Raw genomic sequence first — 12,730 nt, 5'->3', positions numbered from 1 at the left:
CAGCTCGAAGCGCCAACAGTAAGTCGCATAAATGGCGTCAACTCGGAAGCGCCTTCGCTGGCTGAAATAGAAGCGGCAATCAAAAACATGAAATCCAACAAAGCACCTGAGATCGATTGCCTTCCTGATGAAATGCTGAAAGCCGACCCTGCCTTGTCAGCACAAATGTTGCATCGTCTTTTCGCTGACATCTGGGGTACTGCAACATTCCCGGCCGACTGGATGCAGGGTATCCTCGTAAAGGTCCCGAAGAAAGGAGACCTGACAGAGTGCGGTAACTGGCGTGGCATAACTTTGTTCTGCACAACTCCCTCAAAGTACTCTGCAAAGTGATCCTGAACAGGATCCAGGAGAAAATCGACGCTTCACTCAGACCGCAACAAGCTGAATTGCGATCCGAACGATCATGTGTGGACCACATCACAACGCTACGAATAACATTGGAACAAATCAACGAATTTCAGGACTCTCTTCTACTGGTGTTCGTTGATTTCGAAAAAGCATTCGACCGACCTAACCATGAAAACATCTGGACTGCTCTAAGACGACGAGGGGTCCCAGAGAAATTAGTCCATCTCATCGAAGCACAGTAGGTACGAGGCATTTTCGTGCAAAGTCTTGCACGATGGTGGCTTGTCCGAACCAATCCCGGTAACTGCTGGGGTGAGACAAGGATGTATTTTATCACCGCTGCTTTTTCTCAATGGAAAGGATGAGATTCTGACTGGATCGATCGACTGTGCACCGAACTGAAGATTACCGTGGAATCCTTCAACAATGAAGCAGCTAAACGACCTTGACCTGGCAGACGATATTGTTTTGCTCGCCCAAAGACAACCGGATATGCAGAGCAAACTCGACGACCTCACCGAAAGCTCCAAGGCAGCAGGTCTTAAAGTCAATGTCGCAAAAACCAAGTCGATGGAGATCAACACAGGAAATCCCTCCAGTTTCATGGTAGCTGGGCAACAAGTTGAGAAAGTGGAGTGCTTCCAGTATCTTGGTAGCCAGATAACGCCTGATGGTGGTGCCAAGGAAGACATCGAAACCCGGATCAGAAAGGCCCGATTTGCATTTGCGAGTCTCCGAAACATCTGGCGGTCAAATCCGTATTGCTGTACGGGTGCGAAACTTGGTGCACATAAGCGGTAACGACGCGCAAACTGCAAGTATTTGTAAACCGCTGCCTGCGGAATATCATCCGCGCTTGGTGGCCTGGCAACTGGATCTCGAATGAGGAACTACATCGCCGGTGTCATCAGAGGGCGCTAGAAATTGAGAATCGGGAACGTAAGTGGAGATGGATTGGGCACACGCTGCGGAAAGATGAAAACGAGATTTGCAGAAAGGCGCTAGATTTGAATCCAGAAGGACATCAAAGAAGAGGCAGACCCAGAAACTCGTGGCGGCGAAGCCTAGCCGCTGAAATCCGAACTGTCGACGAGAATTTTGACTGGAACCAGGTGAAGACACTGGCTCCGGATCGTCAACAGTGGAGGTCTTTTACCACGGCCCTATGCACCGGTGGATCGGCGCGGGATCATTAAGTAAGTAGTAAAAAAGAGATTTCAAATTACTGTTATGCAGTTTGTTTATGCTCTACATCAAGGACCTGTCGACCTTCTGAATCCTCAACGATGCTGTCGGATGAAGAGAACCTATATCTTGAAGAACTCACATACTTCACACACACACACATACACATTACATCATCATCACCATCATCATAATTGTCCACTCAACACCTGAATATGTAAAACAATGTAATCATCAACAAATTGTAGCTTAAAATAGCCATTTTCTAAATGTAGAATAAATCCTGGAGCTGTAAAGAACAGTCGTAATTTGAAATGTAGTAAATTGTAAACATAAGTGTTGTCATTCGTGCCCGGAATCCCAATCCGATAGTAAAAAATACCGTTCTGGAAGGCGAACCCCAAACCAACCCAAGGAACACCAAGATTCGCCTAGCCAATATCAGCCCAATCAGAATCCCACCTACTTACGCAGAATACAGTCCACCGTCCAAGGAACCGACCAAGGTACGAATTCCCATCCCAAACATTGAATTTACCTGGAAGAACCAGATCTGGTTCTTAATTGATGATTCCGTCGCTGTCGGTATGAATGGTGGCTATGACGTCGGCAATCGTTTATGATGATTATGAATCGAAGATGATGTTGTTCGAAATATTCCTTTCTCCAACGTGTCCAAAAATGCTGGAGTCGCTGCTGATTCAGCTGAAAGTTGTTCAACCTATTAGAGGGAGCATCAGTCCAATCGTGTTTCGGGAGTTGCAGAAGTGGTCTGCTCACTAGAAAATGTCCAGGAGTTAAAGGTGCTAAGTCGTTGGGGTTCTCTGATAACGGGGTTAATAGCCTGGAGTTAAGACAAGCCTCGATTTTTATAAAAAGCGTGTTGAGGTCTTCGTATGACGCTGCATTTTCTCCCATAACCTTCAGCAGATGTCGTTTCGCAGATTTGACTGCCGCCTCCCATAATCCTCCGAAATGAGGAGCTGCAGGAGGATTAAAGTGCCATTGAATTCCTGTTCAGCACATTTTCCGACGATTTCTCGATGATAGTCCTTGCTGTGGAGCTTCTCTAATAGATGCTTCATCTGATTTCTTGCCCCAACGAAATTTGTCCCGTTGTCAGAATACAGATCTGTAGGTATCGATCTTCTGCCGATGAAACGCTCGAGTGCCTGAATAAATTTTTCTGTAGACATATCGGTAACCAATTCCAGGTGAATCGCTTTGGTACAAAGGCAAATGAAGAGAGCTCCGTAAGCCTTAACAGCCGGTCGACGAGGTCCTGGGCGAACGTAGATAGGGCCGAAGTAGTCCACTCCTGCCTTAGAAAAGGGAGGTGAAACTGTTACTCGAGCTGCCGGTAGTTCGCCCATAAACTGCTCCACGGTCTTGGGTTTCTGTCGATAACATCTTAAGCAATTGTGTACCACTTGTCTAACAATACTGCGTCCTCCAAGCGGCCAATACTGCAATCTAATTGTAGCAAGTAAAAGCTGTGGAGCCGCATGCAACATTTTCAGATGGTAGTGTTCTAGGAGGAGTCGCGTGAATGGGTGTCTAGCTGGCAGCACAATTGGGTGTTTTACGTCTACAGTCTCGTCGGAGTTGGCTAGTCTCCCGCCAAGGCGAATAAGATTATCCAAACCAATTTTTGGATTGTACCGCTTTAATGCCGAAGTTCTTGGTAACTCCGTTCCCTTGGATAGTGCCTTCCATTCGTTCCTAAACGCCTCCTGTTGAATACAACGAATGACTGCGAATTCTGCTTCCTTCAATTCCCTTGTGCTGAGATGACCTTTGGAAACAACCTTATTTTTACAAAGGCTCCCTTTCAATCGGATCCAATAAGCTGTAGCACGAACCCAGCAAACATAACATCGCATTAGAAATGTCAGCTCAACTCGTTAACAATGTTAATGCGAATCGTGATTCCTACCAAACTAAGTAAATGATCGTAAAAGTGGTTAGTTAAAGTCTACCGACTCGAATATGACAAAATTGCGCCATGTTTGCAAATATGTCTCCCGCGTGCGGGATTCAAGTGAGAAAACAACCTTGTTATTCTCTCTGCGATTAGCAGTGCAACCAGATTTCTAAAAATCAGAGGGTCCATTTGGTTAAACTGTCCGATGAGAGAAGCAGCAAATATTGTCGCTGGCGACGGTTTGCATGCATTGAGGGCTAAACTTGCGCTCTCGCGCATACTGTCGGATGTATGGTAAATGGTGTTGTATATCGTCCAATTTTTACAACACTTATCGCATAAGCCAGAAGTTAAAAATATGTATGTATATTGCTCCACTTTAGTACGTAAATGCTGTTTTTTCGAGTTATATAAGATGATTTTATAATGTATATGAAAACGTATAGCAAAGTTTGTTGAGAAATATACCTACAAAAATGTTTGCTGGGAATGAGCTTGATAAACGACGAAAATTTCTTGCAGTAGTAATATCCAAATTCTTCATCGTATTTAATAACGTTATGTGCGGCAGTTTTCCGAGCTTCCTTTTTAACGTGTTCGTCGCTTGACCTTTCCGTCTGATGTGGCCAACAACCTTCATCTAGTCGTAGCCACTCCGGGCCTTCCCACCCATAGCTTGTTATCTCGAATTTGATCGGGAGTTATGCCACGAGAACGCCAGGAACGTGTCTCCAAGGGTGCCTTTCCGTAACCTTCTGTATTTTTGATACTCTATTGGCGACATACGTTGACCACGTTGATGGGATGTGCTTCAACCATTGGAGCACACATGTTGAATCAGTCCAGAAATGAAGGGTAATTTGAAATTTAAAAGCGCTCTGAATATTTTCAGCTAACTCAGCCGCTTTCAACGCTCCGCATAATTCCCAATCGGGGTATTGACTGCGTTTTTAGAGGTGATACCCTTGATTTTGAAGTGAGGAGTCTGACGATGAAGTTTCCGTATTGGTCGTTGCTTCGCAGATAAGCACATGCTCCGTATGCTTTTTCGGATGCGTCAGAAAAGACGTGCAACTCTCGTTCAATCGCATTTGAAATCAGCGTGCACCTTGGAATCCGTAAATCATTCAATTGATGAAGTTGATTGTAGAAAATCCGCCAGGTTTCATCAATGATTCGAGGTATTGGTAGATCCCAATCTAATTTCTTGCCATTCTCGTCTTCAACACACCAAAGTTGCTGCATCATGATTTTTGCAGTTGTTATGACTGCTCCAATCAGTCCCAATGAATCAAACAGTGTCGCGATTACAGACAAGACCTTCCGTTTTGTCTGGGGCTCCTTAACTCCGATGGGCTTTAGGATGAATTGGAACCTGAACGTATCCGTTGGTTGCCATACTAGTCCGAGCGTTTTTACCGATGGATCGGGATCGAGATCAATCTCTTCGCCTGCCGTTAACGCCAAATACTCAACAGGTAAATCCTCCAAACCTGCCTCGAATTCGAAGCAAATTTTCGAAGGTTGAACCCACCACATTCTGTTAATCTTCTCAATTCACGGCTTAGTAAAACTGCTTCTAACTCATCGTCGGTTCCTGTGAGCACGTCATCCATGTACACGTCTTCAATCAATACCTTGGCTGCCTTGGAAAAACGTAGTTCTTCATCCATTGCTAGTTGTTTCAAAACTCTGGTAGCTAGAAACGGCGCAGGTTTGGTCCCATACGTTACGGTGGTTAATTCGTAAGTTTTAACTTCCTCGGTTGGATCTTCTCGCCACAAAATACTCTGCAAGGGTTTGTCCGCATCGCTAATGTGAATTTGTCGAAACATTTTTTCAATGTCAGCGACGATCATGAACTGCTTCGTTCGGCTTCTTAGGATGATTGACCGGAGATCATCCTGGATTACCGGTCCCGCTAGTAAAATATCGTTGAGTGATTTGCCACTGGATGTCGAACACGAAGCGTCGAATACAACTCGAAGTTTGGTGGTAGTGCTCGATTCCTTAATCACCGGATGGTGCGGTAAATAACAGCGTACTCGTCCTGCATCTAGGGTCTCATCTATCTTCCGCATATGCCCAAGCTTCAGATAGTCGGCTAAAAACTGAGTATACTGTTGGCGCATCTCTGGCTCCCTTGCCAGTCGACGCTCTAGGCTTTGAAGACGTCGGTAAGCGATATCCTTTGAATCGCCAAGGCTTGGAAATACGTCTTCATCCTTGGAAGGCTCACTGTGTACCTTCCATCCGATCCTCTGAGCACCGTGCGCACAAATTGCTCCTCAAAGCGCGACTCGTTCGGCGAATAATTTTGAAGAGGCTCCAGCTCTTCACAAATCCAAAGTCGAGTTAAGATTTCATCCAAATCTTGTGAAACAGCTGTGTTACATACGGTTTGTGAAGAATTCTGCCAGTTGTCTACAACTCCAGATACCACCCATCCAAATATCGATTCGGTCAGCGTTGACAGTCCCTCTCCTAGTCTAATTTTGTTTCCGGTTTGAAAGAACTCAAAGAAGTCCTGTATTCCAAGAACTAGATCAATAGACTTTGATTTACAATAGGATGGATCGGCAAGATTAACTCTTGGTGGAAGTTTCCAATTGGAAGTATCGATGGTAGCTGTAGGAAGATCAGCTGTAACCTTAAGAAGGACGAGAAAATCCATTTTTCTGCTAAAGCTGGACATTTTGGATCGAATCAAAGCTGAAACCTGGTGCTTGACGTGGCTGTTTGCTTGACCAATACCGACTACCGAGATATTTATTGATTTCCGCTGCACTCCCAACCGTTGACAAAGTGTTTCTGTCATGAAGTTACACTCAGAACCGGAGTTCAAAAGCGCTCTGGCCGGGTAACTGAATCCAGTACAATCTTCTACCATGACGACAGCTGTAGCTAATAGCATTGTTGAGTTGGACCTTCTAGCTGTGTTTGCAGAGGTAGTTCCGGTTGACGATGATTCCCCAACGTACTCGGCCCGCTCAGCACCTCGTTGCCCCATGGAAGTTTCAGTGACGGCGGAATGTGCGACTCTATTCTCGGCGTGAAAACACAGCAAAGTGTGATGTTTCCCTCTACAGCTGCGACAAACGTATGTTGACGGACACTTCATTGCGATATGACCTCGTCTTAAACAGTTCCTGCACATACTGTGTTTTCGAATCAGTTGTTCCCTCTCTGCAACCGACAAATTCTTGAAAGCCAGACATTGATGGAGAAGATGGTCTTCAGGGCATGCAATACATCGGCCTGTGGTAAACTGCGAAGCATTGTTGGCCGTTCGGTTTGTGGGCTGCTTCCGAATCCATTGCGGTTGATCTCTTCTTGCATCGGCGTTATTCAAGGACAAGCAGCTCAATACCTTCACTCGTGTCTGGAGGAACTCCGTAAGATCCCTGATCTTGTCCTTCTCCTTGTTGGCAGATACCTCTTCCCATGCTCGACGTGTACTTGGATCTAACCTGGACCCTAGGATTTCCAGCAAGAGTAGGTCTTTGTAATCCTCTGCCTTCACCAGCTGATCCAGCGTTTGAACACTACGTTCAAAGCCTTCCCGAAGTGTTTGTAGCTGAGACGGAGATTCCCTTGGTACATTTGGTAGACTGAACAACGCGCGAACCTGCCTTCGCTTAAGAATCTTGCTATCGTTATAACGCTTCATGAGGATGTCCCAGGCGACCTGATAATTCACTGCGGTAATGGATAACGGATCAACCATTGCCTTAGCTTCCCCTGACAGACATTCCTTAAGGTAGTGGAATTTTTCAACGTTGGGAAGATCAGCCTTGGTGTGAATCAGCGAAAGAAACAGATCTCGGAAACTCAACCACTCATCTATGTCACCGCTGAACGATTGAAGCTTAATCTGGGGTAACTTCATATGTTCGACAGTCGGCAGAAGCGAAGAATCCATGAACCTTGTGGATTGGTGTGATGCAGAGGACTCCTCCAGCTCCTTAATCTTTTCCATGAACATGCCCTTGAGGTTGTAGTACATGTTCACGAAAGTTACGCGTTCATCATTCACATCACTTGTGTCTGGGTTGTAATCGTCGTGATTCTCGATGTCTTCGATGGTTTCGTTCACCTTCTCCCAAGATTCAAGATATTATTCGGATTTTTATATTCGGAGCATAACACAAAAACTGTTCTACTGAATTTTTTTTTAATTTCATTTTTGGATTCAGCGCTCAAATTCACATTAAAAATATAGCTCATTCAATAAAGCTCACGATTTTTTTTTGTAAAATTTAGTGAACTAGTGCAATTGAATAAGAAAATTTTCGTTGTGTCATGAATGTAAATGATAGGTGATTTTTTTTGCTTTTAGATGCCGAGAAAAGTTGAAAAATTTCAAGAAAAACACCTACTTGTTTTGTTTTAGTTTTTTGTCAAATTTACATAATAAAGAGAACTAAGAGGTCCACTAATGTTTAAAAAAGTACAATAGTGTAAATAGAACAGACGAAGATTGCAGGTTCAAGTGCTGTCGATCAGTCGTTGAATCTTTTTGGAGAAATTCATGATATTTACGGCTTTTGTTCTCCTTTTCTTTGATCCCCATGTTTCTCTGAAAATATAAATCACTTTGAAAATTTGTTAAATTTCCGGTTACGAAATGAACCAACACGGAATCGTACGATTTGAATTGAGATATAAAAGCTTTTTTACGAACCGACAAAAGCTAAGGTTTTGAAATCAAAGGTATAACTGAGTTCAATACAAATTTCTCGTTGAGATATTTTTGAGTAAAAATTTTCTTAGATTGGTACCCGATCAGGAGAGCATATCAAAATAATAACTCAAACGTATCTCACCAAGATATTTACATCTGATTCAGTTAGAATTAAGTTCTTCAAATTTTCGATTTTAAGTTTCTCCAATCTGAATTATATCTTATTCTGATTGACAAACTTGAATGGGATTGAGCTCATATTCAATGATCAAAATTTTTTTCGACTTGTCCTAAAATGAAATGATTTTATCTTATTTTGATATACGTACAACTCAACAGATTCATAAAATTGAATCAAATTTTTGGGTAACCAAAAATGGGGCATGGTTTTATCAAATAATGTGGTTTATTGACTTTCCACTAGAAAATTTTCTCGAAGCACTCATATCTTGATAAGTTATAATTTTGATGTAATTTGTTCTGTCCAATATCAAACAATGCTATCTGAACGAGATATAATCTTGATAGGAGCATATCAAAAACTGATATAATTTAGCTATGATCGTACAGATTTTTTGATATAATTTGAGATATTTTAACATCCAACGAGTACTGAATTATAACTCATTTAGATAGAAAAATATAAGAATCAAAATATCTCATTTTGATATAATTTTGTTTTTCCCTCCTGATCGGGTAGGTCACAGCTGATACAACCTGCAAGACATTTCTTTTGGAATACATTGTAATACAAACTAACTATTACTGAATTAATTCCACATTATGGCTGATTCATATGAAACATTAATGTTGTCTAAACATCTTTAAATATTATAAAAACCAAAAAACATTAAAAAATCGGAAAAAAATTAGCTATCGTCATCTTGAAACGTTTTGTAGTTAAAGTGGCTATAATTCAGAATCAAAATTATTTTCGTTCTAACCTTTTTGTACCGAATCGGTATTGTGTAAGGGGAATCATTGCATACTGCCTTTTCTACTTAACAGTCTTTTTTTAAATTTGATATTTTTTTTCTAGAGCCCTCGTTTAATTTCAAAAGAGAGATTTCTTTAGAAAACGCTAAAATTTACCAAGCTTAACATCTACGGTTAACGGACAAAAAAATGCGATATAATTTTGGAAATTTCTGTTCAAAGTTATATGAAAAGTTAACAAATATTAAACAAACTTCTGTGTAGATAGATATTAGTGACTAACAGTTTATTGAAATACATAGGTCTTAAGGGCCTCATCCTTCCATTATTTTTTTTCGGTTTCAGGAGTAATGTGTACTTGATGCAATTGCTTAAATTTTAGTATTTAATCTTTAAATATTTAAGTTTTTTTTCCTCAAGACTCACTGAATTGAATTCAAACAACAAAATTTAACTAAAAAAAGTAAAAAATTAAATATAAAATCCTAAAGTAAAATTTGTTTATCTCCGGTCGAAAATAATGTGAAATTTCTCTATTAAACTTTTGTTTACGTGATAAACTGGAACTAAAGGTTTAAACATCTACATTTTTTCAATTTAGAGGAGCGTCGATTTTATTTCCAAGGAGTATCAAATTAAATATTGCAAACCATGCAGGAGGTTGACTCAAATTTGCATAATACTTAAATTTATCTGGATATAGCTTAATCGGTTTCATGCTGTTTCCAAGCTGGAAATAGAGCAGCAGCATTTTGAAGAAATCTACACTAGAAGCAGCTGCAGCAGCAACAGCACCACTAACTTTTGGCAATCAAATTCCTAACGGAGTCACCAGCCGTTTGCCAACAGTTTAGAGTTTAGAGAACAGGTTTAGCATTGCCCCCTAGAAAAAGTTTCTCACATTGCCAAAATTTTGCCATAGATTATCGCTCGCTTTGGCTTAACCTGAGCTATCCTTCTACATCAGTGAAACAGAAACTTTTACTACCGAATTGCAAATTTTATGATCGTCACCAAACCGAAGGAATAGAAAGCAAAAAAAAACCAGAGATCACCGGGATCGGATAAAAATTTGCAGCACCGAAAATATTCCCCTCGAGGTCGATCATCCAAACACTTTCCATTTGGCCAGGTTCCGATCAAGGATAGAGCTACCGTGACTCCAGATTGCAATTTTTATTGACTTACTGTTTGGTTGTTTTTATTTTCGGCGTGAAACAAGTTTCGGGATGATCGAATCTAATTCGTAAAACAGTTGTTACTCAACGCGCCAGAAGGCTCGATTGGGTGATTGATTTGGGGCGATATCATTACCGACATTTAAGAAACATGCTTAGACAACGTAAAGTTTAATGTTACTTATTTCGTAAGAGTTGTTTTAGCATTTTTTTTAAATAGATGAAACGTCCTTGTAACTTTCATAAATTCCATTAGTAGATTAAATTAAAGCATTAAGGGATAAATGAGTGAATGATAGTAATCTCTTATTACTATAAGTTTGATCCTCACGATGCAAAAGTATCCTTTATGGGATATTAAATGGGAAAGATCCTGCCAATCATCGTTCGCAAACTTCACCTGTCTTCGCTTATCTAGGTGTTGTCAGTAATTAAAATGATGCAATTGGTTGCTTTTTACGATCAGGGATCGACATCGTCCGGAGCGTGACGCGTTTTTCTAGTTTGCTTTAAGCTGTTGTTTTTTGCAAAAGAGTTTGCGTGCGCTCACGACTAGATCGAGGGTAGTAGCGAATTCTCTAGTCCAACTGATTATCGCTCAAGCTGGCTAGTCATCTAGCTAGAATGAGATATCCAAACAGAGCAAAATAAGGATTCCCTCTTTTCGATTGTCTCTCAGGCCTGCTTAAACAATCCTCCATTTATTACCAATGATTATTTTATTTACTTTCTTATTTACTCTACGGCTTTTTGAACGTCCTCCGAGCTGAAGTTGACGGTACACATGTCGGTAGAAACGATTGTCGTCCAGCTCAGTACTATATTCTGCAAGGGGTCTCGGATGAAGAATTTTTTTTTGCATCGTAAGTCGTAAAGAAGCCACTCAATTGTAGTATTTATGACCTTTCGGTACTCTTCACTCACTATCGACTAATTAGTTATTTAAGCACACTGACAGAAGTGACCATTGGCGTCTGTTTCCTTTTGAAATTGAGAAAGCGGGGCTCATCTAAATACTTTGCACATTAAAGTGACGCTTCTCGTTTTAAACATTTTTGACGGTCGCCATGCAATAAGGAAAGTCGAAGTAACATTCAAGCGTTATTCAATTTCGATAATTAGTTGTTTTTCTCGTTATATTTCAGGCGGTTCTTCAACTGTTTTTTACGCAAGCGTTGCAAATCTCAACTGTTTCATTTAAAACATTATATCGATAATACTAAAAATTCTGAGAAAAATATAAAATTAGCGAAAACAAAACACCAAAATCTAAGTATACATTCAAAAATGATAATTTCCGTTTTATGAAAATCTAATTGCAGTGAACAAATTCTTTCCAATTTTTCACTGGCGATAAAATATTACAAATATTTACTAAATAGAGTAGAAGCAGGCTATATGCGCCTTTTAACCCTCTGTGACAAAGGCTTAGTGTCGGTGCCACGAATAAATAAAATATTTCGCAAACATATGATGGCAACATTTATTTAAGGTTGCTTGAATTTTACACCCATGTTATTTCCCACCTCACATTGTAAACAAATCGACTTACGTGCATCTTCGCTGCCTTGCGGGTTTCGCCTCGGTTGCTTTGGAGCGGCTCCCTGGATCTATTCGGCACACGCCTGGGATTCGCCCAGTCAACGCCCTCAGCAATCCGTAGGTTCACACCTGTTCTTGTCACCCACGCTGAACGATTCGCGCCACCTCTCCGATTCACTCTCGTTCACCTTCGATAGGCGTGCAATACCGCTTGCTGGCACACGTGCAACACCGCTTGCTGGCACACGTGCAATGCTGCTCTCTGGCACACGAGTGATGCCGTTTGTCACTCGACGAATCTTGGACACCGCCAGGTGCACCTCTAGACATGCACTCTCACTCGTCGTACGGAGATTTGGACCACACCACGGATTTTCGCTCGTGTCCCCGCAGAATGTCATCCGCTGACCGATGATGCTTTGATACCTGCGGCCTTGTCTTACCGAAACCACACCTTGTCGGCCCACACGAATAGATGTGCAGCACCTAGTCACTCCTGGCTCTAAGGAGGGTTGTCTTTTCGTGGATTTCTGCCTCCCTCGTCGTTCGTCGACCGCCCAGCAGAAACTTAGCACACCCCGTGTGCTCCGAATCGACAAGCCTTATGCCTTTCTAGGCCGTCGAGACAATCCGGACTTCGATCGAGCTTTCGGTCGCGAAAGTGTAACAAAAGTTGTCCCCGATGTTGGAACAACAGGATGATGAAAAGAATGTCACGCAAAGAAAAGGTTTGCGCAAACAGGCTTGCGCAAAGAGATTGCGCCAAAGGAAGTTGCATAAAAGGTTCCGTATAACAGGTCGTAGATGATCAAAGAAAAAAGAGGTCGCTCTCGACCCCTTTTGATGGTTGTTTCCTTCTTGGCTGGCAATTTTCCGGGCGTCTGTGGCCCTTTTCTTTGTTGGCCGATAGCTTTAGCAAGCCTTTCCGGT

At 41.8% G+C, this 12,730-nt stretch overlaps 1 protein-coding gene across 1 annotated transcript; it reads right to left on the bottom strand.

Annotated features, from left to right (window-relative positions):
* Positions 1-4,357: 4,357 nt before the first annotated feature.
* Positions 4,358-12,201, bottom strand: LOC129753491 (uncharacterized). Its single transcript, XM_055749308.1, has 5 exons — positions 11,930-12,201; positions 11,811-11,883; positions 5,700-7,556; positions 4,995-5,649; positions 4,358-4,953 (listed from the first exon to the last, which is right to left on the bottom strand). Exons 1-5 carry the CDS (start codon positions 12,199-12,201, stop codon positions 4,358-4,360), a joined length of 3,453 nt encoding a protein of 1,150 aa, XP_055605283.1.
* Between the last annotated feature and the right edge of the window lie 529 nt (positions 12,202-12,730).

The sequence above is a fragment of the Uranotaenia lowii genome, chromosome 3, assembly GCF_029784155.1.
Source record: "Uranotaenia lowii strain MFRU-FL chromosome 3, ASM2978415v1, whole genome shotgun sequence".
NCBI classification, from domain to species: Eukaryota; Metazoa; Arthropoda; class Insecta; order Diptera; family Culicidae; genus Uranotaenia; species Uranotaenia lowii.
Note: the sequence above shows the minus strand (reverse complement) of the source record. Positions and strands in the feature narration are given on the sequence as shown.